General features: G+C 38.7%; 1 protein-coding gene across 7 annotated transcripts; it reads left to right on the top strand.

Annotated features, from left to right (window-relative positions):
• The first annotated feature begins 5,757 nt into the window (after positions 1-5,757).
• Positions 5,758-15,809, top strand: LOC131245290 (auxin response factor 3-like). 7 transcript variants are annotated; one of them, XM_058244638.1, is made up of 12 exons: positions 6,127-6,267; positions 6,526-6,582; positions 6,736-6,900; positions 6,990-7,074; positions 7,886-8,002; positions 8,134-8,240; positions 8,316-8,480; positions 11,896-12,015; positions 12,117-12,192; positions 13,628-13,787; positions 13,883-14,811; positions 14,908-15,809. In XM_058244638.1, coding segments are annotated over exons 1-12 (2,028 nt in total). In that variant the 5' UTR covers positions 6,127-6,265; the 3' UTR covers positions 14,953-15,809. The 7 variants fall into 7 exon arrangements, with proteins under 7 accessions (XP_058100616.1, XP_058100618.1, XP_058100619.1 ...); XM_058244637.1 differs by having other exon boundaries at positions 6,733-6,900; XM_058244633.1 differs by lacking the exon at positions 7,886-8,002 and having other exon boundaries at positions 5,758-6,267; positions 6,733-6,900; positions 8,134-8,224.
• Positions 15,810-27,235: the final 11,426 nt, after the last annotated feature.

Raw genomic sequence — 27,235 nt, 5'->3', positions numbered from 1 at the left:
GTGTGAACAATATAACAATGGGCAATCTTAGGATTAATTTTATCTGGATATGAGCGATGGGCCCGCTTGTATTAATATAATAAAACAAAACTCTAAAGGGATGAGGCTTTCTCAAGACCTCACCTCATCTTTCCCTTCCAATGCCTCTCTCTCTCTCTCTCTTCATTCTTTATTTTAGTCGGTTTACTGGTTTACATGGTATCAAAGAGAGAGGTCTTGTGTTTGAATCATGTGAGTAGCAAATATGCCTCTTTAATATATTCTCCCATGGGGGGCTGTTTATAGTATGAGTTGTAAGTGTCCCTCCATTCTTGCCTAATATGTTCCTGTGCAGAGTTCTACCCCGCACGTGCAAGAGAGTGTTAGAGTGTTAAGATCTATTGATATACATTGATACACCATCCTCTGATGGCCCCGGAGCTTTTAGAGCAAGTAGTTGTTTGACAAAGCATTTATAAGTAGTGTAAACGATGACTGCAAGTATACGACAATATGACTGAGGCCTCTAAAATGGACAACATGGCCATCTTTACTCTTACCATCTATATTTATGACTTTACTCAGAAGGTTTTCCTCAGCTACAGTTAGTGAGTTTAGGATGGTATGAAATTTTTAATGGACCAATTTTATCCATTTATTTTTTACCATGATATGGTTATTTCTCGTGTTAAAAAATTTTGATTTATTTCTCGAATTGGTATGTCGTCGTTGTTATTATTATTATTCTTTTTCCATTGTTTCATTATATCCAAATGTATTGCAATAATGCATTTTGAATTTAACCGATGATTGGGGTCTTTTCTCAATTATGCAAAGCATGTACAGGCCAGGGCAAGCTGTGAATGAAAAATATTGAGAAATTTTCTTATGTAAATATTTCCACTCTTCAATTATTCAAAGGAAGTCGTCCATGTTCAAAGGAAAAGTGTCAACTGGTTAAATGGTTCAAATGTTCCACTCTTAGAGCTTTTTTTTTTTTGAAAAATCTATCTGTCTATCTAATGCCAAGCCCATCATAACAATAGCTTGAATACTGACTCAAAATCTAAAATCTAATAGACACGTTTCCTAAGGCAAAAAGTTAGGGAATGTGCTCTAGCAAACCTCTTATCCAAGATGGTGATGCCAATGTGGTACAAGCATGACACATCCGGGTATGAATGTGTCCTAACTTGAAATACAGTCGGTCCATTGATCATATAAGCGATGTGTTCATGCAGAATGTAGACTATAGATTGTCTTTCTTTGTGAACCATCTAATAGTCAATGAGTAACCAGACGTGCAGACACCCAAAGTATGATCCGAGTTTAGTTTTTAACATGGTAACTAAGGTCCTGTTTGGATCGTAAATCATTTTGATTAAATTACTTATGCCTCAAGTAGTTTATCTTGGTTTATACTTATCTAACAAATAAATATATTTTGTAAACGGTAGACTTACCAACATACTTTTTAATTTTTTAAAAAAGATTTTTACACACGCGCGCGCACACACACCCCCACACACTCACACCGTAGTGGGATTTCACCACCTATGGGTACTCAAACCCTTGACCAGGTGTTGAAACTCCTAAGAGTCTACCACCGGAGGAAGAGTAAGGACCTTACCAACATATCACATAAGTAATTAAAACAAAGTCTTCCATCGATCTCCCTTTCTTTTCTTTCCATTGCATCTACTAGTTTCTTTTAAATATCTTTAATTGAAATGTCTTTCAAATTTTACCTTTTCATGTAGGGTTCACTTTTAATATTTACTGTCTATCATGTGTGGCCAACCTTTGATGTGGACCATTCATTGTGTTGGGCCCACTTTGGCCCTATCTTCAATGTGAAGCGTCCATTATGTGCGGCTTACCTTCAACACGAACCATCCATCATGTAAGGCTCACCCATCATGCAGGTCCAACTTCCAAGTGGGCCTCCATCATATGGGGCCCACCTTTAATGTGGATCATCCATCATGTAGGGCTCAATTTCAAAGTGAGCCTCTATCATGTGAGGCCTACCTTGGATGTAGGCTATTATCATAAGGGGCAAACGTTCAATGTGGACCATCCATTATGTGGGACCCACCTTGATATAGGTCATCCATCATGTGAGGACCACCATTAATGTTGATCATCCATCATGTGGGGCCCACTTTTCATGTCAATCGTCCATCATGCAAGGCCCAACTTCGAAGTAGGCCTCCTTCATTTGGGCCCGCCTTGGATGTAAGCCATTATCATAAGAGGTCGACCTTTGATGTGGACCTTCATTACGTGGGGCCACCTTGTTGTGGGTCATCCATCACATGGGTCCCACCATCAATATTAATTGTCCATCATGTGGGCCCACCTTCAATGTCCATCATCCATCATGTGAAGCTCACCTTTGATGTGGATTGTCCATTGTGTGGGCCCCACCTTTGAAGTGAGCCATCCCTTGTGTAGGGCCCACCTTGGATGTTGGCTATTCATCATTAGTGGTAACCTTTGATGTCAACCATTCATTATGGGGGCCAGCCCACCGTCATGTGGGACATCCATCATGTGGGCCCACCTTCAATATTGCCCATCATATGAAACCCGCCTTTGATATGGACTGTCTATCCTGTGGGCCTCACCTTCAAATTAGGTCATCCATCATATGGGTCCCACTTTGGATGCAGGTGATTAATCATTATGGCCTAATATTTGATGTGGACCATCATTATGTGAGCCCACCTTGACGTGGGTCACTGTCATGTGGGACTCGAACTTGGATTTGGTAATGACCCCTCCAGTGCCGAGCTTGATACTAGTTAGCGCTGAAAGCTCTGTGGGCCCTAACATGATTTGTGCATTTCATCCATGATGTCCATCTATTTTTATATCATTTTAGGGCATGAACCAAACAATGAAGCGGATTGAAATCAATAAGAAATACTGCAGAGTGAATGCCAATCATTAAAAACATTTTGGGGAAATTTTACTTCATCCAACTATGTGTGACCTAATCAATAGGTTAGACAACATATAAACATTAGTGGATCCTAAGAAGTTTTTAATTGTATTCAATTGTTATTGTTTTCGCATGGTATGACTCATTTGAGATGTGAATCTGAGCCACTTTGGGGCTCATGCTGGAAAATGAGCCGGCAAAATGGATGAACACTGTGGATGAGACACATATATTGAACGTTGTGGATGATACACATATATTAAGCTGAGGCATACAAAAATGGATGAACATAATGGATGATGCACATATATTTAAGTGAGGCATGCAAAGCTTTTCTAACACCGACCAATATCAGTGTCAAGCTAAGTACTGAAGGAGTCACTGGTGAAGCCGTGGCTCAACCTTGATATGGACCATCTAACCTGCGGGGTCCACATTTGATGTGAACCACTCATCACGTGAGGTCACCTTCTGTATAAAGACTCCATCACATGAGAGATGAGAAAGAGAGTTGAGAAAGTAAAAAAAATTCAAAAAGTTCAAAAAAGTCAATATTTTATATTCATGAGTATAAATAACTTTAAGCTGATAAACTAATTTTACAAGTGTGATTACCAAATTAATTTTTATTAAATGTGATTATCAAACTAACTTTTATTAAAAAAGTAGCTTATTATTATTTCTTACCATAAATTAAAATAAAAAAAAAAAAAAAACTACCCATGAAGGTGTATCCTGAATGCATGATGATTGAGATCCAAACCCAGCTGTGGATCCACTTCATTTATGGTATCCAGCACAAATCAAAATAGATATGATGACCCTCCACATTTACCTATGTCACATGCACAGTGGGAGAGGCAACTTAAAAAGTGGTGGTTAACTATCAATGTAGCCCTGTGTCCAACCCAAGAGAAATGACAGATATAGCGACTCAATGGTAAGCTATGAAACAGCCAATCTTTCTCCCAATATGTTATCATGTATAATATCCTATCCGTTAAAAAGGTGGCCCACAACATGTTACTTGTTTGACGTGAAAATTAGGCCTATTCACACATACATCCATCCACTACACAAATGTCAATAAACAGCCGATGGTATGAGTTAGATTACTAGTTTCTACCATCCAATATGTGGATTCTCCTGATTTTTATACCAACCGATCATCGTGATGTGGTCCACATTTTTGACGGATATGATAATCTATATATGTGACACGTTGGCATGTAAAAACGGCTGCATCATAACTTATGATACAACGTCTGTATTTATCGCTTGTCATCGATACAGTTACTTTCCACATTGGGAGTCGAAACAGTACACTTTTGTCCCGATTTCAACCTGAGACGTGCAACTAAATCAACCAGGTGGGCGTAGATGTCATCCAAAAGGGGAGTTATTTTATACTGTAACGGACGATGGTAATTCATACGCAGGCGCCCGGTAACCACAATGTGACATGTATTAGCTAAATTTGGACTGTCCATACTATGACACACACACGTAGATAGGTCTTCGTCACAGAACCATATTGTTTGAATAATCTTAACCTTTGATTGATGGACATTCGTTTGCTGAATTAACACAATTGACGATTTCTTACCTCAGCCGTCGAATAAAGCTCCATGACAAATCAAGTTAGTATAAGCTTCAGGTTGTGAATCATCTGAAGTAGGGATCACCATTTGGACGGTTGGATTTCAATTAATTCTATACCATGTGTATAAGTTAGGGTGCCTTTGTAGTATGATTCATACACCACAGTAACGTCTTTTCCATTGATATTATATAATAATAAAATCATTATTCCAATAAATAGTATAACTAGTTTAAATACTCGCGTTATGTATGTACGCTTGATACGCAGGCAGTCAAAACTTATACAGCTGGCAAATACAAAATCAAGTTAAAATTCAAATTAATTGAAGAATCTTGCCTGGTATGTTTGGCATCATGGTTTTATGGTTTGAGGGAATTTCAAATGCCCGTATGTTTGGCATCATAAAGTGTTTCACATATCCCTAGAGCTTGAAATCCAAAGTGAAAACTTGAATTACATTTAAAATCTTTTTAAGAGTTGCTAGTGTAATTTGCTTGTCGTTACACTGTTAATTCATTAGACCCATGGCCTACTAATAATGTCTCAAAACAATTAAATTATCAAATGCGTCACTATAAAAACTTTAATATGATGATTTACACTGTCTAAATATTGTCCATGTAAATCAACTGTTAAAAATCATTGGTTAGTCACTCAGATGTAATCTTGTGCTTGTGGCCAATTCAAGACTTTAAATTTTATCAATTTTGAGAAAAATATATATTACAATGGGCTTATTACATACATTGTGCAAAACATTATATATGTTAAAAAATGAAAGATATTAAAATTAATTTAGTAATTAAATTTAAACCTTTATAAATATGAATATATTATGCATAACTACTTTTGAATTACAGTGGATTTTGAATCCAGGTATCAGGAGGATTTCAAATCCAGGGTTCCCGATTCAGGTTCCCAAACAGGCCCTAATGCGGACACTTGCTTGTTGAATCAAAACCATCGGATATTCAATTTTAACCATCCAATAAATGTCCACCGACGGTCAAATTATCGAATAACTGTAATTTTTGTTCATGATACATTTCAATTGCGAACAATAATTCGGACGGTAAAATTTGAATCACGATCTCTCAGTGCACGAGTATGATGTGTCACATTGCCGGAGTATCAAAGCTTTTCTCGTTACTTTATGGTGAACTAAGAGGCAGTACAGCCACAGCTACAGCAGAGGCCGCAGCAGCAAAAAAACAAAGGAAGAAAGAGAGAGAGAGAGAGAGAGAGAGACAGAGATAAGCATTTCATACACAGTTTTCATTTCTTTTTATTTTTTTCTTCTTAAAAGGAGACAGCAGCAGTCGCCTCTACATTGAACAGAGGGTGCGCAGGTTAAGCAGCAGCTTGGAAATGCAGGCATGATCGCCCTTATCCTTCACTCCACCTTCAACACCCAAAGCGACATCTTTTTCTATTCTCTTTTGAATCATTTCTCTTTCTGTATTTGATGGGAATCGATCTTAACTCCATTGGCGATGCCTTCGAAGACCCTTCTCCGTCTCCGCCTCTGCCTCCGCCTCGTGCCGATTCGCCGTCACCGTCCGTCTGCTTGGAGCTCTGGCACGCCTGCGCTGGTCCGCTTATCAGGCTGCCGCGGAAGGGGAGCTTTGTAGTGTATTTTCCGCAGGGTCATTTGGAGCAGACGACCGATTACCGCCTGGAGCCTGCTTATGATCTCCCTCCGCATGTCTTCTGCCGCGTGGTTGACGTGAAGCTTCATGTCGGGTTTTCCCTTCTTCTTCTCTTCTTTGATGAGAATTTACTGAAATTCTGCTGAAATGTGGGTTTTTTATTTTTATTTTTATTTTTATTATTTTTTAATGGGTTTTGGATTTTGGGTTCTGGATCTTCTTTGATTTTTCGAATTTCGTATCGGTTCTCTTTGATCTTGTTATTTAGGTGCATGTATTTTTATTTTTATTTATTATTATTATTTTTTAAAAAACTAAAATGTGGGATTTTTCTGGACAATTTTCAGGCAGAGGCAGCTACGGATGAGGTTTACGCGCAGGTTTCTCTGTTACCGGAAAGTGAGGTTGGATATTTGATTCTGAATTTTACAAATTCAAGATTGTAATATTTTTATTTTTGGGAGTTCTGTCTTATCTTTCTTCAATTTTCATTTTGGATGATGGCTTTCAATGTTTTTGACATTTTTCGGTTGGTTTCATGTTGGTTTTGTTAGCAGCAGGACAGAGAGGTCCAAGGAGATGGTGAAGAGGAAGAGATCGAAGGTCCGGCCACGTCTACTACGCCCCATATGTTCTGCAAGACCCTTACTGCATCAGATACGAGCACACATGGAGGTTTCTCTGTACCTCGTCGGGCGGCCGAGGACTGTTTCCCTTCCCTGGTAATGAGCATTTTCGAAAATTGTTATTTTCCTAAATGTAATAAGAACACACCCATTTGAGAACGCTCCTCTTTCGGTTCTTGTCGTAGGATTATAAATTGCAGCGACCCTCGCAAGAGCTCATCGCAAAAGATCTGCATGGGATGGAGTGGAGGTTTCGGCATATCTACAGGGGTGCGTACTCGCTCCATTGTTTCATGGGATATTGGAATTTGTTGATTGAAGAAACGCTGTTTCAAAATTTCAATAGTTACTGAATTTTCATTGATTTTTAGTTCTCTTTCTGCTTTGCTAATGGTACTCTCATTCAATTCTGTGTAGATTGTGTTAGTTTTGGAGTTTTACCATCCAAAGGGGCCCATTCCTATCTGATGAGAATGATGTTTTATGCTTTGCTTTATGTTTTTAAAGATTAGTGCTAGGATGATTCATGTGAAGAGAGGTTGAAGGGATGATTCATGGCACATGTGGAAATGTGTCATATTCTTTTGAGTTCTGGGCTGTTCATTAGGTGGGTCCCACAGTGAAAATGCCCTGGCCAAGAAATTAGGTGAGTCTGATCATCGGGTGGGACTGCAGTGAAAATTGGATGGTTAGAAGAAAGAAAAGATGATCAATAGTCATCATCATCATCTAAGCTTTCCCCCATCTAATTGGGGTTGCATGAATCCATTTCCGCCATTCTGCTCTATCAAAAGATGACCAATAGTATATTCTGATATGTGTGGCCCATCTAATCAGTTGAACTCTTGATTTTTATGCTTGGGCGTTTTCATGGTGGCGGCAACTAATTAGTGTCTCGGATCCCATCATGTTTGCTGCAAATCAACTCCACATTTCTTGTTACTATTAAGGACCTGAAATGGGTTGTATAAAAGATTTGGTTTGATGCATTGGATTATATCACTGAAGAAGTGTTTTTCTTTCTTTTTGGGTTTCATTTTGAAAGATTTCCTTCCCAATGGCTTCCATTTCTTTTCTGCAGAAAACGAGGATTTGTGGCTTTTTCACTGGCACCTTTTGCTTTGAACCATACCAGAAGAAAGCTTGTTGTTTGGGGATTCAATTTCGTGGATTTAAGGGAAATTTGTCTTGGGATTTGGTGATTAGTTTGGGGATTCGATTTATTGGATTTAAGGGAAAATGACTTGGGTGTGGGGGATTAGTTTTGCATTAATAAATTAATTTAGGTCTGTCTTGCAAACAAAAAAGTTATGTTATGCCGTCTTGCAGGTCAGCCACGGAGACATTTGCTCACGACCGGATGGAGTGCTTTTGTCCATAAGAAAAAGCTCGTTTCAGGGGATGCCGTTCTCTTCCTTAGGTGTATATACTAATGTGTGCCGCCACGACTAACCTACATTTTTAGGAATTTTTCTTTGGACGAGTATCTTAATGTTTGAAATTTCTTGTAGGGGCGCAAATGGAGAGTTGAGATTGGGAGTTCGGAGAGCAGCCAATATTAAAAGTGGCATTACTTATCCAGTCCTCTGTAGGCAAAGGTCCAATGTTGCTACACTTGCTGCTGTGGCTAATGCATTATCCACGAAGAGCATGTTCCACATCTACTACAACCCAAGGTATGAGGAAAGTCATGGGGAATTAACATTATAGAAGATACATGTCATTTTTGGATGAAGTTTAACATGTTAATGAAAGATTAGCATGCAATCCTAGTCAGGCTGTTTGAGTGTCATTGGTCCATTCAAGCAATGTCTTTCAGTCTATAAGCTGCTGCTTAGCATAAGCAAAATCGAATGTGATTATTTATGTCAGTCTCGCTCTCATTTAAATTGATAGCCTTTATTGCTGCATGCTGGTAGCCTAAAATACCAAGAATAAAATCATAAACTAACAAAAGAAGCTTTATGTGATCGTTGTGTGCTACCCGAACTAAAGGTAAAATTTTTAGGATAGCTATAAGACTAGCTATGCTTTATGGGACAGAATTTTGGGCAGTTAAAGAACAACATTTTCATGGAATGAGTCCAGCTGAAATGAGGATGTTAACATGGATGAGTGGCAAAACAAGGAAGGATAAAATTAGAAATGAATGCTTTCCAAGAAACCGAGGGGTAACACCAATATATAATAATATGAGGGAAAGTAGACTTAGATAGTTTGGTTATGTGCAACCAAGACCAAAAACTGCGCTGGTTAGGAGTGAGAAGGCTCTAAAGGGCAAGGGGAAGGCCCAAAGTGACACTTGGTGGTGGTAGTAAGAAAAGACTTAAATGACCTATGACTATGGTCTAACTGAAGTTATGGCCCTTGATAGAGTGGAATGGCAGTAGAAGCTTCATGTAGCCGACCCCAATTAGTTGAGAACTTTGGATAAAGCTTAGATGATGATGATGATGATCAGTTCTTCATCTATCATATTATTAGAGACTGTCATATGCATGTGGCATTGGCAGGGAAGGCTGTCCTGCTGGATGAGACACATGCCTATCAAAGGGATGGTTTACGAATTACTGGAGCAAGTTTGTTTTGTCCTCAAGAATTCCCTTATTTAAGTATTTGAAAGTGCCACCTTGCTTTAATTATTTGTGATTTACCTCTATTTAGTTAACTGTGACCCAATTTGGACCCATTAACTCCATTTCCCAGCCCTGTTTGATTTTCCAAATTCACCGTAAATTCCTTGTAAATGTGTAATGATTATTTCCTCAAGTAATGACCACATGGTTCCCCATGCTTGATTTGACGGGCCTAATTTTTTTACACAAAACTGAGGAGGTGCGAAATATATGTGGGGCCCACTGTGATGTATGTGGCTTATCCCCATTGTCCATCCGTTATGCCATCTGAATTTAGGGCATGAGCCAAAAAATAAGGCAGATCCAAAGCTCAAGTGGATCACACCACAGGAAAAAGGGTACTGAGCACCTACCGTTAGAAACTTCTTGGGGCCACTGTTTCCTTTGGTGTGGGGCCACTTGAGTGTTGGATCTGCCTCATTTTTCGGCTTATGCCTCAAAATGTTCTGGTAAAAAGATAGATGGCGTGGATATGTCATATATATCATGGTGGGGCTCCCAAATTTAAAGCAGTCCTTTTGAACTGGTTTTCGAAGCAGAAATACCAGCATATTTTCAAACAGGATGAAAATGTAATAATTGCTTATTTACCAGGTATTTACCGAGAATTTAGAAAATCAACCAGGCCTGTATATATCATCCTATCTTTTGGTGTTGGCTTTATGAAAATTGTTTTGCCAATCATCAATATTTGAAACATGAATTTTCATTTGCTTGCCAAAGATTTGACAACCCACTGCCCACTGATACATCAACCACCCATGTTTACCTAGGCTTGGGACCAGCTAGCATATTACCAGCAGTCTGAGAAACTTTCCTGACATGTACAACGTGCTTGTCTGTCCATGTGCATGTGTGGGTACAGTAGGGTGTATCTGTATTTCATAGTTAGAGGTGAAATACCTTGTTCTCAGTGGGTTCATCTGGAATTGCATGCTCTTGACAGCAACTTTTCACAAATCCCCGTTTTTGGGTAGCAAGCCCTACTTGGACTAAGGTGCAGTGTTAGGCATGAGGTGGCTGTCTTTTGATGTGAATGGTGTTGGTAATCATTTATTTGTGGCTTCGATGCTATTTTGTGTAGCCAACTACCTGGGTGTGACCCCTCCCATGTGTGCATGCTTTGTGCTTAGCAGTTTCCCTGGCAATTGCTCTTCCATGACCCTGCTTTCCTTTATCACTTTTGGAATGTCCTGTAACAGGTGAGCTGGCGTTCAATACTGTTTGGACTCTGGTGGCATGTGAGCGGTGACAATCTGAGCCTTTTCCATGGCTGGTTCCAACAGCCCAAGTTAAAGAGGAAGGTGAAAGGCGATGATAGTGGTGGTGGTTGTTGTGACACACACATACAAACATCCGCTTGGTTGCGATGCACAGACTGTCCCTAGTCTTTTGAAAGGAGGGCTGATGTCGGGTAGGCAGCTAATCATTTGCAAAGCAATAATCAAAGCCAACCCCAACTAGCTAGGACGAGTTGATGAGAAAGGTTTTATCATAATCCTTTGCTAGGACTACATGTCTGGTAGCAAAATGGCTGCCGGTCAAGCCCAGTTAAAATAGGAGGGTTGATGTCAAGAGGGCAGCGAGATGCCAAACTTTTGTGAAGAAATCATGACAGCCGATCCCAGTAGCTGGGAAAAAGGCTCTGATGATGACGATTATGACGATGACGATGACAATGTGTATGTGTGTCTAACAAGGTATTCCAAAATGGTTACCTAACCGCCATTACCATAATGGTAATGCCCATATCTCACAAAAATAGCAATGGCCTTTGCCGCCCATATCTTAACGGTAATGGTGGCCATTAATGTCCGCTATTACTGTTATGGAATACCTTGGTGTCTAATTTTAGTGCATGGCACTCTTGGAGACAGAATGTGAAAATTATTGCATGCAGATTGGTCCTTAGTGGGGGACTGCTGATTTTTAATGGCACATCCTAGTTGCCCTTGCTAGCTCCCTCCTGTTAGCCATTTTGTCCCAAAAATAACATTGATGGACGGCTATCACCACCTTAGCAAACCCTATTTCATGGTCTGTCAAGCTTATGGCCAAAGTCATTGTACATCGTTGTCTTTCCTTGGAATTGTACTACGGGTTCTGGTTGAAGGATGGATACTACCTGCTCGATCCAAACTAAAGACTTACATATTATTTTGCATAGCAATGGATTTGCCAATCAATTTTAATTTCTAATAGTTTCCAGAAACCACCGAGGAATGTTGTCTCTCAATGCTTTCTTGGAACTCTGAAAATCATTAGTTCAAATAATTGGTTCTCTTGCCATATTTTCTTCTGCTTTTATCTTGTGTTAGCATTCCATTTCTCTGTTGAATTCATGAAAGTAAACTGATCAAATCACCTATGACAATGGATACTAATATTACCTAGCTTGTTATCTGTAGTTAATAATACGCCACAGCTTCTGAGCTTTAAATTCAACATCTTGTAGGGAAAGCCCATCAGAATTCATAATACCGTACAGGAAGTTCGTGAAGAGCTTTGATCATTCATTTCCTATTGGCATGAGGTTCAAAATGCTGTTTGACAATGAAGATGCAGCAGATCGAAGGTTTCATACACTTTATGATATTATCTATTCGCTCCATTCCAAAATCATTTGTATTTTAAACGAAGTTCAGAGAAATGATTAATGCGTGTCTCCATTTTCAGGTACACTGGGTTGATTACAGGGATTGGTGATATAGATCCTGTGAGATGGCCCGGTTCCAAATGGAAATGTCTGTTGGTATGCCTGAATACTATTTAACTTGTGTTCACAGATCACTTGCTAGTGCCATAGTTTCTTCTATTTCACAACTTGTTAATATTAAGGAATAAAAGGGCTACTTTATTAAGCTATGGAACTCGGATAGCAATACGACGTGTCGGACACGGGGACCATAGAAAATCTGATACGATCACTTGTCCTTCTCTATGTTGGTTAGTGTTAAATGTTAAGGGGATGTTAAGGTTTTTCTTGATTTACGTTTTTTATAAATGATTTTTCCTAATGAAAGGGAGAGCATGCAATCCAGGAGCCCTCCCCCCATTTCTGTCTGTTTTTCCCCTTACTAAATTAAAATCTTCCAATACACTTTGGAGGACCGATCCCCTCAATTCGATCAACGTCTTTTTCCTATCTTCTTCTTCTTCATTTCTCCCTTGTTCTACATAAATCTCCATTGATAGAACTTAGAAGTTCTATCAAGGGATGCTCAAAAGGGAATCTGGGTGAATCAGGAGTCTGGGGGTGTCTTCGGGGTGCATCAGGGTTGATTCGCATTGCCTTCTCTGGCCCATCTGGAATGGGTGATTCCAACAATGTGAGGCGAGGCTACTAGAGTAGAGGGCTTAGGCATTTCTTCAACTTGTTTGAGGAGCCCTCTTAGTGGAAGGTGATTTGTAGTCGGCCATCTCTTGGTTTGCAAGAAGCTCCCCTTTGCCATGGAAACGGGTGCAACATTGTAAATCATATCAATGCTATGGTTGGTTGTAAGATTGTTGTGTTTGGGCAGGTCTCTAAAGAGGCTAATTCCCTTATTGGATTCTCTCACTAAGGTGTCTTGGTGCCCTCCCTATGCATTGAAATCTCTTACCTGTTGTCTTAATGGATTGAAGGTGCCTCAATTAAAAGTGGAGATTGATGTTAAGTACGATGTCAGTCGTTGAACATTTGCAAAAGCAATCATGAAACCAATCCCAAATAACTTGGGCAGGCTATGCTGCTGCAGATGGTGGTGGTGGTCCCTCATCTATAAGCATAAAATATGAGGTTTTCCTTCCTGATACCCATTTTTACATGTGTTCGACACGTGTCTGACAGGGATGTTGGACAGGACAAATTTTCAAGAAATGGAATTTCCTTATTACATAGCATAATCATCAGCATCACTATCTTACCACATAACTTCTTGTGTTCTTCATTTTTGTTCATTTCCAACTTATTTACCGTTGCAATTATTTGAATCAGCACAATAGCATCCTATTCAAGTCATAGGCCTTCTTCAAAACTTCTAATCATTCTTTTGTCTGGAATAGGGTTTCGGTGTCCATCAGCATAAGATTTATAGTTAGTCCCACCAGCGTTATCTGTAGGACAGTATTATGATTCTAGTTCTCTTAACTTGCATGCTTGCCTTATTTGACATGGTGGGTGTTACATGTTCAGCTCATTCTTGCAGGTAAGGTGGGACGATGTAGAGACCAATCGTCAGGATAGAGTCTCTCCATGGGAGATTGAGCCATCTGGTTCAATTCCTAGTTCTAGCAATTTGATAGTACCTGGGTCAAAAAGAACCAAGATCTCCCCGCCATCTGTCAAAGAAGATTTTCCACTTCCAAGTAGGCCTGTTGTCTGAAGAGATGTTTTTAGAGTGGTGCATTTATTTATTATCTCCTTTCCATTATTTTTATTTTTATCCCTGACTTGTTTGCAGATGGAAGTGGGCTTTCAGGCTTCATGGAATCCTATGGGTTCCATAAGGTCTTGCAAGGTCAAGAAATTTCGGGTTTTGGAACTCCTTACGATGGTATTGATGTATTAAATCATCAATCATCTGAACGAAGGGGATGCATTCCCAATCCCAATAGTTCCCGCATAGTTGGGATCCAAAATGGTGTCAGAATCCCACTACCTGGGAATTCTGACACTTCTTCTCTTAAGGGCACAAGTTTAGGAGAATCTGTTCGATTCCACAAGGTCTTGCAAGGTCAAGAAATATTTCCATTGAAACCACAGCACAGTGGAATTCAAGTTGATGCTTGGGCACACCAAAATGGTGGGCTTGGATTCTTTGAAGGGTTCCACTTGTCTAGCTCTGGAAGAAGATGGCCCACTCTGTTGCAAGGGTACCGTGCCCATGTGCTACCATCCGTGCCTTCTCGTAAAGTCTCATCACCATCTTCTGTGCTAACGTTCCCGCAAGCAAGCATTCACACTGCATATGGCATTGATAATCAGAAGAGAAGGGAGAAGGGTAGGTACTTCATAACACATGGATCGCCACCTTGCGGGTCGCCTTGTGACCCCGAGCATTCAGGGGAAGATTTAGGAAGCATGTATTCGCTGTATCATCCATCTAAGGAGTACAACATTCTAGGTGCCGTGCACACTCCTGTGCTTGTCGGAAAGGTGGATCGTAGCAATGGGCAAGGTGGAATTCCGAGCAAAAGCTGTTGCAGACTCTTTGGTTTTCCTTTGACCAAGGAAACTGTGGTTGCAACTGAAGCGGATTCCGTTCCAGTCGACTCTCCATCTTCAATGAAGGACTTGAATATGGAGGCGACTTTTCATCCTACTACAGAAGGACAGTTGCTTTCAAAATCTCACGGGCTGACAAAAATAGCTGGTCGCAATTGCACTATAGTAAGCATTGCTTATGCTCTGTGCATCTTTTATTGCATTTCTATACTTCGTTATAATGTACTGAATTTTGGGCTCACAGACACTGTAGTGGTGTAGGCAAGGGAATTCATCTCTCGAAGCATGATGGGTGCGATGATCTGACCCATGAGTTGGATGGCTGCTTGATATGGAGGGGCATTTTGAACGATCCAGAGAGAGGATGACCGGTTGTTGATGCAGATAGCGTTGTGATTGTTTGAAGCAATCCTTGGCAGTAAGATGCTTCTGTGGACGGGAGGTTTGCTAGGCATGCACGATGAACATCCAAGCAGTTTCTGTGATGGAACACACTGTGTGGATGTCCTGGCCGAAAGTAAGGCTGGTTCACTCATCAGGTGGCTGCAATGTGGACAGCTAAAACATCCATCTGACATGTGGACTCACCTGATTTTAAGGACAGGGCATCTACATGGAGGGTCCCACCTGGGGAACAGCTTAGATCATGCACGTGTGATGGTGTGTGATGGTGCATAGAGGAGTTGGGCTACACAAGCGTGGCGGTTAGCAAACCTATTGAACATTTGCTGCTTTTTTTCCCCCCTCAAAAAGTCTTTTTTCCATGGGTAGATTTAATTCAATCCTGAGGCAAAATCTGCAATATTGCTTCTGAGATTTGATCTCTAACATTTGCTCATGACCACTAAGTGGTAAAAATGGCACTTGTGGTCTTTGGCGACAATGCCATAGTTCCATCGGAGGATGCTGCTGCTACAACGTGGAATGCTGTGGTTCTGCTGGTATGGTATCAACCCAAATGTAGCTCGTATGTTTGTCTTTGCTGTGCAAGAAAGTGTTTTCTTCTAAGAATTTCTTTGTTTGAGAATCTCGAGCATGAGTATTGAATCATGAACTTTGTTTCACCGCTGATTTTCATACCCACACGTGTTGAACAGTGTACTTAAAATTGATCTTATTGGTTATTAACTACAAGTAACATATCAACGGATGATTTTCCAGCAGCCCTTTTGATTTGCAGTCCTGTTTGGACAGGGTCTAACATGTAGACATGGAAAGCTCCCATGGAATCCTCAAGAAATGAAAAACTGAGGGAATCCAACTATTATTCCGATATTTGTTTTAGACTGATATTTACTATGGAAATGTTAAAAAGCCATTGGTCCATCAGTTCGTGGAAATGGAAATCAATTTCGTTGCTTTTTTCAAACTGGAAAAAGGTAAAGACTTTTATCCATTGAAGGTTTACAACCAGCCAAATAGGAAAATAGGTTGGGAAGTGAATACTGTCCTTATCTGCTCATTCCCTACAAATGAGTCTATTGCTTTTTAATCCAAACCATTGACCTGATGGCCGTATCTTTGATTCTAGATTTGGAGATCGTAGCCATCCAAACTTTGGCGTTCTTGGGACATTTTGACTGCCATTCGATAGTTGGCGTTGTCATGACATTTTCTGTTTTTACAGTCAAGATGACTGATGAATAGTACTAAATCTCATTACACGCAAGATCATGAACGGATGTAGCTCATTTGCCTTAGGATGCATTTGGTTTCACCAAATATCATGAAATGGTTTTTTTAATTTTAATTTTATTTTATTATTATTTTATTATTATTTTTATTTAAACGAAATTTAACTAAATAACACCTATCTACTACACCGTTTATTGCTCACTCCTTGGTCAAACACTAGAGAAGACTTATGGATTTACTAATATAAACCATTTATATGCTTATTTACATTTACATTTGAAATGGAATGCAAATGATTGGTCGGGGTGGCCCACCAGGCATCTAGATTCTTAAGGTCTTAACATATTTTACATCTACACATTGGATGAATGGTATGAATCCAACCATACATACACCGATAGCCCATTTTAATCTTTTACACTTAGTGATACAAACAATTGCACAGAAATATGAGTTTTCCTTATTAAAGACTTCTAGATTAGACTAGTGTGGCCCATCCGATGGTTAGATTGATTTAGAAGTTAGGGCTCTTGTACATTTTGGCCTTAGGGATCATATGATCCGTATAGATTAATCTGATTCGATCGGATGCATACAAGTTGATCCAACAAGAAATTTTGCATGAAATCTTAGCATTCCATTATTTTTACATCGTATCTACCAACAGATTAACGTAATAAATGTGTAGTCGATCCATGTTGCTCATTGTATATATTGAGTCAAATTACATTAAATACAAAAAAAAAATAAAAATAAAATAAAATTATAACAAACTTACTGGATATTAACTCTCTAAAATCATCTCTCCCTTTTTCAGTTGTGCATGAAGTACATTTTTGTTAATATTTGAGTTGAAATAGAACTCCTCTTACAACATCCTCCTTAAAAAGAAAGTCTCATTTGAGATATTGAGAGATACATGGTAGAGTTAGAGATATAAAATGGAGAATGATTAGGAATATGGATAAGATGAGATATGATATAGATATGAAATAAGAAATCTCTCTCTCAATGTTTTTTTTTTTTTTTTTTCATGGCTGTTATAGTTAATATATTCAAAAGCGTAAATTTTTATTGCGACTTATCATTTGATGATGTCATGTGAATAGTTAGAAACATATGAGGTGTATGCCAAACCCAATCAAGAAAGTCTCCTAAGTAAATCAAGCTACAATGAGATGAAAAATCTTATCTCCAAAGAGATTTGATTTAGAAATATCATGTCCAAGGTTGATTTAGAGTGGGTCGTGGACACCTTCATTTCCAAGATGGACCAGTGAAGGCCCAATCGAAGGCAGAAATGATCAAGACCGTCAGAACCCTAAAATAGTTATTCGATGTACCATATATGATTTTGGGGTAGGAGAAGCCACTTTAACCAACCAACCTTACTATGTTGGGTTGCCCAGGCCGAATTTGCGTGATTCCACTATATTGACAGTTGAAAGTCCTTTTTAATTTCATTTTTACTATTTATAGTAAGTTTTAATTGATAATAACTCTTAATCATTTGAACTTTAGGAGTCATGCCCAACATGAAAAGGATTTAAAAAATTAAGAGAATAACGAGGTTAGGCTAAATTGGACACTTAATATTTTTAGCTAAAACCATGAAATCTAGTAGAAATCATGATTGTTTGTAAATAATAAGTTTACTACTTATAGCAAGTCATATTTTTAGGGAGTGAGTTGGGGTTTGATTATGATACTTCTTCCTAGGTTTGATAATACTATTTAAATAATTGTAAATTCGTCTTCATCATCAATTAATCTATTTTCGAATTATTAGAAATTATTTCTATTTTCTTCCCTCGTAAATTCAAGAAATCACTGAAGAGTCTAGAAACACTCTGGGATTCGTTAGGTAATGTCAATGGCCAACGGTATGTATTCTTAAGATGGAAGCTAAACAAATCTTTAAAATCAATTAATAGAGAGAGACCTCTCTTGATTATACATACCACCGTTAGGTCCTCTCGGTAGATTTTTAATAGTTTTTGAGCGAGTCCAGACAACATCGAATTTTGAACGAGCGAAGTAATAACTTGGTTGGGAATTAGAATAATAGGAATCTTAGAAGTTAGCTTTAGTTATGAGTAATACAAAATGAGTTGTTTTTCATTTTTAGTTGAAACCAACCTGTTATTAACATTGATGGAGAGTCCATGTCATAGGTTTTATAGTTGATTGTTGACCTTGGAGAAAAAGACCTATTCACCCTTGCCTACAAGATTAATCTTAAGGTTTAGGAGGAAAGTTAGAAGATTTGTTACAGTTATGAGTAAGGTTTTGGGAATTAGGGAGGAGTGTAATAGTATCATTCCCTAAAATAAGCTTGCAAATTTAATAGTGTAAAATTTTCCGTCCAAATATTACCAAAAGGACAGTTTTTTACAGTAAAAATAATAAAAACATAAGGTATTAATTGGAACCACCAGGACCTTGCTAGAGACGGATGGTCCCGTCGGGGCTGAGAGACCAACCTATTAGATTTTATACAGATTAATATAATTTTTGTATAATGTGGAAACCGAAAGATAAAAAATTAGCTTGAAATATGGACAGACTGAAGCACGTCTAAAACACTGTTCTTAAAGCGTTATTTGCCCCTATTCAAGTGAATTGAGTATGCTGATAGGTTACAGGCAAATTGCTTCTAGGATACGACGAGCTTGGTGTGGGTCTACGTTCAGCAAACACGAAGGCCCGCCAAATGGAACTCTGTTACACAATCTGGCAGAAAAACAAAAGAAAAATCCCAGAAGAAAAGAGAGAAGAAGAATATTTAAATTAGACCACTGCACTGGTCAGTTCTTCAGCCACTGGTTCAGTTGAACTGTTGTAGACCACACCATTGGTCTGTTCTTCGAGCAAAGATTCAATCCTTGCTGTCTTACTGGAATAACTGGAGTATAAGAAAGGAGTAGTGGGTTGTCTCAGTTCGTATAGGTCTGTTGGAGTGGGTTGAGAGATGGTTTGAAAACCCATCCAGTCCCTCCTTTTATAGGCTATGGTGGCTGGGGGTTATGGTCCAGGGAATTAAATCTTATGACTGTTTTCTAGCAGTTGGAGAAAACTAGTCGTTTTATGGCCGTTTTCTGACTGTTGTGCATGGGCCATTAAGTTGCTACATGCTGACTGTTGTGAGACAGCAGCTAGCCGTTTTCTAGCTGTTGGGATAGCCATGCAGCAGTTACTGCTTGACCCTACACTAATGGCATAACTGTTACAAATTTGCTGCAACATCTCTTTTTCTAGCTCTCTATATATACTGAAGGACTCTCATTCAGTCCTCTAGTGCAAAGTACGCCACTAGCGCCTCTACAGCCACACTGCCTCACATGCCCACGCCCTCACTCCAAGCCCGTGCCCGAGACCGAGCCTGAGCTCGTGCCCGTGCCCGTGCCCGAGCGTGAGGGTGTTCCAGTGAGGTCCATAGTCCTTGGACTAGGTAAGTAAATATTATAAAACTCCATTGTTTTCATTTAAACCACAAAAAGTTCTTCTCTTTTTTCAATGTGAGACTATTCCCAAAACCTATAAAAAAGTATTTTGTAAACACTTTTTTATATATTATATATTATTTTTTATTTTATTAAAATATATTTTTAAAAAATAATATTTTGCAACAATCCCCCACTTGATTTTAAAAAATATTTTTTCACGATTAAACATTTCTGCCAAAATAATCGGCTTATATGTATAAAGAAAGATATCTTTCGATTTTAATCTTCCCTTAGTGTAAGTATCTCAAAACTCTGTCGAAATGGCTAGTAGCCATAGCATTGAACCAGTTATTCCTTGATAACAAAGTCAGAGAAACTACACACATATTCGCTATGTGTTTGTTAGAGTTCTCATAATCTTGCTGAGCACAATTAATGTCCATGCGCTTATCCTAATTCGTGAACGATCATGAGAGAAAACTCCTAATTCTCATGAGAGGCTGCACTATCTTTACGTTCATATAGGTGAAATCCTTCTAGTGTCTCCGTTACTATAAGACACTTGTCCTATAGATTGGATTTCATTAAGAGTTATAAGACTCAACTCTCTTTCGTAACGCTCAGCACTTATCTATTATGGATGAGGTTTTATAATCTAATGCAGAAAACTTTCCACATATCAGTGACTTATTCTTACCCATTAAACCCGAAATTGGAGATTTTCTGACTTTAGATTGGGTTACCATCACTGGTGGAACTTTGGTTGAAGAGTTTTAACATCATCCCTTTAAATGTAGCTTTTACTACCTCTCTCGATAGAGGTTTAGTGAAAGGATCTGCCAGGTTACTGCTTGATTTTATATAGGAAATAGCAATGAATCCATCTCGAATCAATTGTCTGACATAATCATGTCGAAAACTGATATGTCTAAACTTACCATTATATGTGCCGCTATAGGCTCTAGCTAATGTGTCTTCACTATCATAATTTAGTGACACAGCCAATATAGGCTTTACACAGAGAGGAATTTCTAATAGAAGATCCCTTAGCCACTCAGCCTCTTTGCCTGTTGCAGCTAGGGCTATGAATTCATACTCTATAGTCGAGTGCATTATGCAAGTCTGTTTCTTGGATCCCCAAGATACAGCTGCACTTCCTAGGGTGAATACTCACCCTATAGTAGATTTGTTATCCCTTGCACTCGATATCCAGCTCGCATCGGTATATCCTTCCAATACGGTAGGAAACTCTAAACAAAATAGTCCTAAGTCTTTCGTTGCCTTTAAGTAACTAATGACTTTACTGATTACATTCTAGTGTTTAGTACTGGGGTTACTAGTAAACCTGCTAAGTTTATTCACAGCATATGCGATATCAGGTCTAGTGAATTGCATAGCATACATAAGACTTCCTATAGCACTCGCATATTCTAATTGTGCAACTGTTCTCCCCTTATTCTCTTTTAGCTTGATATTTGGATCAAATGGGGTTTTGGCTTCTTTTATATTTAGATGATTAAACTTATGTAGCATCTTCTCAATATAATGAGATTGACACAAAGCATAACCCCCACAATGTTTTCTAACTTTGATACCTAGAATGGTATCAACTTGTCCAAGATCCTTCATTTTGAATACGGAAGATAGAAACCTCTTTGTTTCAGTTACACCTTCCATTTTATTACTTATTATTAACATGTCATCAACATACAGACAAATAATAACGATATAACTACCATCTACTTTAGAATATATGCATTTATCAGCTACATTATGTATGAAACTATGAGATAGTATTTTGGAATCAAACTTTTCATGTCATTATTTTGGTACTTGTTTTAATCCATATAAAGATTTGACTAATTTACATACTTTATTTTCATTTCCTGATAGAACGAAACATTCAGGTTGTTCTATGTATACCTCCTCATTAAGGTCACCATTCAGAAATGTGGTTTTTACATCTATTTGGTGGATGTGAAGATGATGTATGGAAGCTAGCGCAAATAATATCCTAATGGATGTTATCCTAGCTACAGGAGAGTATGTGTCAAAGTAATCTATCCATTCTTTTTGTCTAAAACCCTTAGTTACTAGTCGAGCTTTAATGTTTTGGATAGTCCCATCAGTGTGATATTTCTTTCTAAATACCCACTTACAACCTATAGGTCTAGAACCTGGAGGTAAGTTTACTAGTTCCCATGTTTGATTTGACAGTATGGATTTCATTTCATCGTTTATAGCTTCTTTTCAGAAAGCTGAGTCTTTAGAAGATACAACCTCTTTATATGTTTTAGGATCATCTTATATAGTCATCACTATAGGTATTTTTCTTATAACATTTTCTCTATCTCCTTCTACAAGATAGAGAATGACGTCTTGTGAATTTATGTAGTCATCTTCTAGACTCTTCTCTATTCTTGTCCTTTGACTCCTACGAAGTTCAATAAGAGCTTCCACTATCTGTGGAGTTATGCTATTTGGTTCTCTATTAGGAGTTTGAATTTCATTATCCTTTGACTCCAAGGATAGTGAGTTTTCAAAGAACTTAACGTCTCTTGATTCTATTATTGTATTAGACTCTATATCTAGAAGTCTATAAGCTTTACTATTTTGTGCATACCTTACGAAGATGCACTTAATAGCTTTTGGTCCTAACTTAGTTCTTTTTTGGATCAGGAGTTCTGTAGTATACAAGACACCCCCACACTTTAAGATATCCTAGGTTAGGTTTTCTACCTCTCCATGTTTCATATGGAGATATTTTATATTTTTTAGATGGAATTCTGTTTAGTATATGGCACGTTGCAAATAATGTGTCACCCCATAGACTTAGTGACAACTTTGCTCTTATCAGCATTGAGTTGACCATCTCTACTAATGTTATATTCTTCTTTTCAGCTATTCTGTTTTGTTGAGGTGTGTATGGGAAAGTACATTAATGTATTAGTCCATGTTCTTCACAGAAGTTATCGAATTCATTGGAGAAGTATTCTCCTCCTCTATCGCTATAGAGAATTTTATCTTTTTATTTAGTTGATTCTCTACTTCTTTTTTATATATTTTAAACATGTTCAATGTTTCATTTTTGCTCTTTAACAGATAAACATACACATATCTAGAGCAATCATCTATAAAGGTTATGAAGTACTGTTTATCTCCACGAGTAAGAATGTCATTTAACTCACAGATGTCACTGTGCACTAGATCCAATATTTGAGATAATCTTTCAACACTTGGAAAAGGTTTCTTCGTCATTTTGGATCATATGTACACTTCACATTTATCGGTTTCATTATCTGTGTATGAAATTAAACCATTCCTAGCCATGAACTTCAAGTTACTATACCCTATATGGGCTAGTTTATCATGCCACAGTCCAATGGATTCAACCATATACGCAGAAGTACTACTTTCATTTAGAGAAAACTTAACCATCTTATTGCAAGCATATCCCTTTCCGACAAAATTCTCATTCTTGGATAGAATCAGTTTACCTGACTCGTACACCATCCTTATACCTGGTTTTTCCAGAAGATCCCCAGAAACTAAGTTTCACCTAATGTTTGGGACGTGCAGTACATTAGTTAGAATCACTTTCTTCCTAGAGATGAATATCAGTTCGACAGTTCCTTTGCCGACGACCTTCGATCGGACTTCATTATTCATTTGGACTTCTTGACCATCAGTCAATTCTTCATAGGTTTTGAAGGCTGATTTTTCGTAGCACACATGTACTGTAGCAGTAGTATCATACCACCAACCTGAAACTTTGCCTTGGATGGTATTCACCTCAGTGATCATAGCTACAATATCACATTTTTCTACTGTACTTGCCTCTTTTTTAGATTTGCGATATCGGCATACTCGAGCATAGTGTCCGATTTTTCCACAGACATGGCATGAGCCTTTGAACTTTTCGTTCTTCTTTTGGGCATTTTTCTTGAATTTTCTTTTATTAGGTTTTAAGGAATCGTCCTTCTCGGAATTCTTGTTATTAGTGTTCTCTACTGCATGTACCTTTGACGAGGCATTCCCGTTATCATTCTTTCTGTCGCGGTTACGGGATTCTTCCTCAATTTTGAGGTGTTTCTGAATTTGTTCCAGTATATAGTCCTCAATTTTATGAAGCAACTTCTTTCTATATCTTTCCATATCGATGGCAATTTAGCGATTATAGCCCCGACTTGGAATGATTTAGGAAGATCAATTTTAATAACTTTGATTTTGTTTACTATTAGCTGCAGTTCTTTGATTTGGAGTAGCAGCGGTTTGTTATCTACCATGTTGAAGTCAAAATACTTGGCGATGAGAAACTTGTTGCTACCTTCTTCTTCAGCCTTATATTTGAACTCCAGAACGACCAAGATCTCCTTTACTGATGACGTCTATTGGTATAGATCGTACAGGCGGTCGGAGAGCGCGTTCAGAACGTGTCATCGACACAAGAGTTCGTCTTTAGCTCGTTTGGTGTGGGCAGTCACCTATTCAGGTGTGTCTGTGTCAGATGCTTCAGGTAGTGCTTGCAGATTTGAATGTAATATGTAGTAGATCTTTAGCGCCATCAGAAGAAATTTCAGCTTATCTTACTACCTTGTAAAATTGGTTCCATCGAACCGATCAAGACATATCAAGTCTTGATTCATCAACTTGATGGAAGAAACACCATCGGCTTCCATCAAATAACGCTTTAAGATTGTTGGATTTTATATAGATTAATATAATTTTTGTATAATGTGGAAATCGAAAAATAAAAAATTAGCTTGAAATATGGACAGGCTGAAGCACGTCTGAAACGCTGTCCTTAAAGCGTTATTTGCCCCTACTCAAGTGAATTGAGTATGCTGATAGGTTATAGGCAAACCGCTTATAAGATACAATGAGCTTGGTGTGGGTCTGCATTTAGCAAACACGAAGGCCGACCAAATGGAACTCTGTTACACAATCTGGCAGAAAAACAAAAGAAAAATCCTAGAAGAAAAGAGAGAAGAAGAATATTTAAATTAGACCACTGCACTGGTCAGTTCTTCAGCCACTAGTTCAGTTGAACCGTTGTAGACCACACCGTTGGTCTGTTCTTCGAGCAAAGGTTCAATCCTTGCTGTCTTACTGGAATAACTAGAGTATAGGAGATGAGTAGTGGGCTGTCTCAGTTTGTATGGGTCTGCTAGAATGGGTTGAGAGATGGTTTGGAAACCCATCCAGGCCCTCCTTTTATAGGCTATGGTGGCTGAGGGTTATGGTCTAGGGAATTAAATTCCATGACTGTTTTCTAGCAGTTAGAGAAAACTAGCCTTTTTATAGCCCTTTTTTTATTGTTGTGCATGGGCCATTAAGCTACTGCAAGCTAACTGTTGTGAGACAGCAACTAGCCGTTTTTTAGCTGTTGAGTTAGCCATGCAACAGTTACTACTGGACCTTACACTAATGGCACAGCTGTTACAGATCTGCTGCAACAGCTTTTTTTCCAGCTCTTTCTATATACTGGAGGACTCTCATTCAGTCCTTTAGTCTCCCCTTCATCCAGCCATTTACCTTAGCCACTTAGTCGCACCGCGACATGTACACATGCCGACACCCTCGTACCGAGCCCAAGATCGAATCGAGCCCGTAACCGAGCTCGAGCCCGAGCAAGGTCCATAGTCCTTGGATTAGGTAAGCAAATATTATAATACTCCACTGATTTCATTTAAACCACAAAAAGTTCTTCTCCTTTTCCAATATGGAATTATTCCTAAAACCTATAAAAAAGTGTGTTTTCAAACACTTTTTATATATTATATATTATTTTTTATTTTATTAAAATATACTTTTAAAAATAAATATTTTGCAATACCACCTGAATGAATGTATGTATTTTCTTCATGTTGTTCATTCATTTTGAAAGATCGTTTTATGCTATGAGCCTTAAATTGAGTTAGATGGAATTTTCAAGTGGACCACTCTATGTGAAATAATGAGGATTGAATGCACCTCTTGGGGCCACGAAAGTTTTGGATCAAGCTGATATTTATGTTTTCCCTTTATTTAGGTCATGCAACCAATTATGAATAAGTAGGATGGCAATAAATATTATGATTGGCCCTAGGAATGTTTTAACGGTGGATGTCATTGTCACCGCTGCTTCTAATGATATGATCCACTCGAGCCTTAAATCCGTCTCCTTTTTGGCGCATGTTCTAAAATGATTTTTTTAAAATGGATGAACAACTAGATAAGACAGATATTCACAGTGGGGCCCACGAAGCCCTAGGTCCTGGTGGGGTAGTGCCCAATCGCTGCCTTAGTAAAATACACATGGGAGACTTATTTTTCTTTGGGCTTGAAGGAAGCTGCCACGTGTCCAAACCTATCAAATAACTGAACGTGGCTCTTGCATTAAAAACTTTTTAGGGTCCATTGTAATGTTTATTAGCAACTTAAACTATTGATTAGACTGAGCCCACCATGCGTTCAAGGAATGTTTTAGGTGAGACCCTGGCCTCACCCAAGATGGTGCGGTCCCTAATGTGGGGCCCACTTTAATGTGTGTGTATTTTATATGCACCCGTTTTTCCATATCATTTTAGGGTGTAATCTTAAAATTGAATAAGACTCAATTACCAGGTGGACCATATTCTCGGAAACAGTGGTGATTGAACACCTTACAATAAAAAACTTCTTAGAGAGCAACTTAATATTTCCGTAGTATTTATTTGCCATCCAATCTATTGATAAGGTCACATGATCTTAGATGAAGGGTAATAAAAAAATCAACTTGATCCAAAACTTTTGTGGTCCATTAATGATCAATCAAGACAGTTTTGTAGAGTACAGTCCACCTAATAATTGGATATTCTTAAATTTTTGGATCATGCCCTAAAATGATATGAAAAAATGGATGGACAGGATGGATTCAGAATACACACATCAAGGTGGGCCCCATGGTAAGGGCCGCATTGTCTTGGGCGAGGACCCGGTCTCACCTAAGCCGCTCCCAAGGTGGCTTCACCTGCAGTCTAGGGGTGTACACGAACCGAGCTAGCTCGGTTAGCTAGCTGGCGTCGACTCGGTTCGTAGGTGAGTTCGAGCCGAGTTGGCGATGGTGCGAATCCAATTCACTTTTCCCATCAAGTACATGGATGTCAGATCCAACGTCGCAGGCCCTGCCGTAATTCGCGCAAATAAAAAAACGTAGGAATACGCACCAATCCATGTGCGATCGTCCATTGATTTCTCCCTTTGGTAGGAGAGCTGTCCAATCACAGGCAATATAAAACGATTCAAGGGCCACGTGTCTCCCGCATCCATAGGAATCCGCACATGGCTACGTCCCGTTGGTGTGGTGGCGTGATGAACAGAAATTACCATGTCTATCCCAGTACGCGTCGGACAGACAGTAGTGCTTCGCGCCATATATTTTTATGTGACATGATTGTATGAGATCGGTTCTGTTCATCAGGCAGATAAAACTTCAATAATATTCTACAATAGATATCATAGAATTTTTAATAAGTATATTTTCCACG

The sequence above is a fragment of the Magnolia sinica genome, chromosome 5 (assembly GCF_029962835.1).
Source record: "Magnolia sinica isolate HGM2019 chromosome 5, MsV1, whole genome shotgun sequence".
NCBI lineage: Eukaryota > Viridiplantae > Streptophyta > Magnoliopsida > Magnoliales > Magnoliaceae > Magnolia > Magnolia sinica.
The sequence above is the reverse complement of the archived record's forward strand: the minus strand, read 5'-3'. Positions and strand labels throughout refer to the sequence as shown.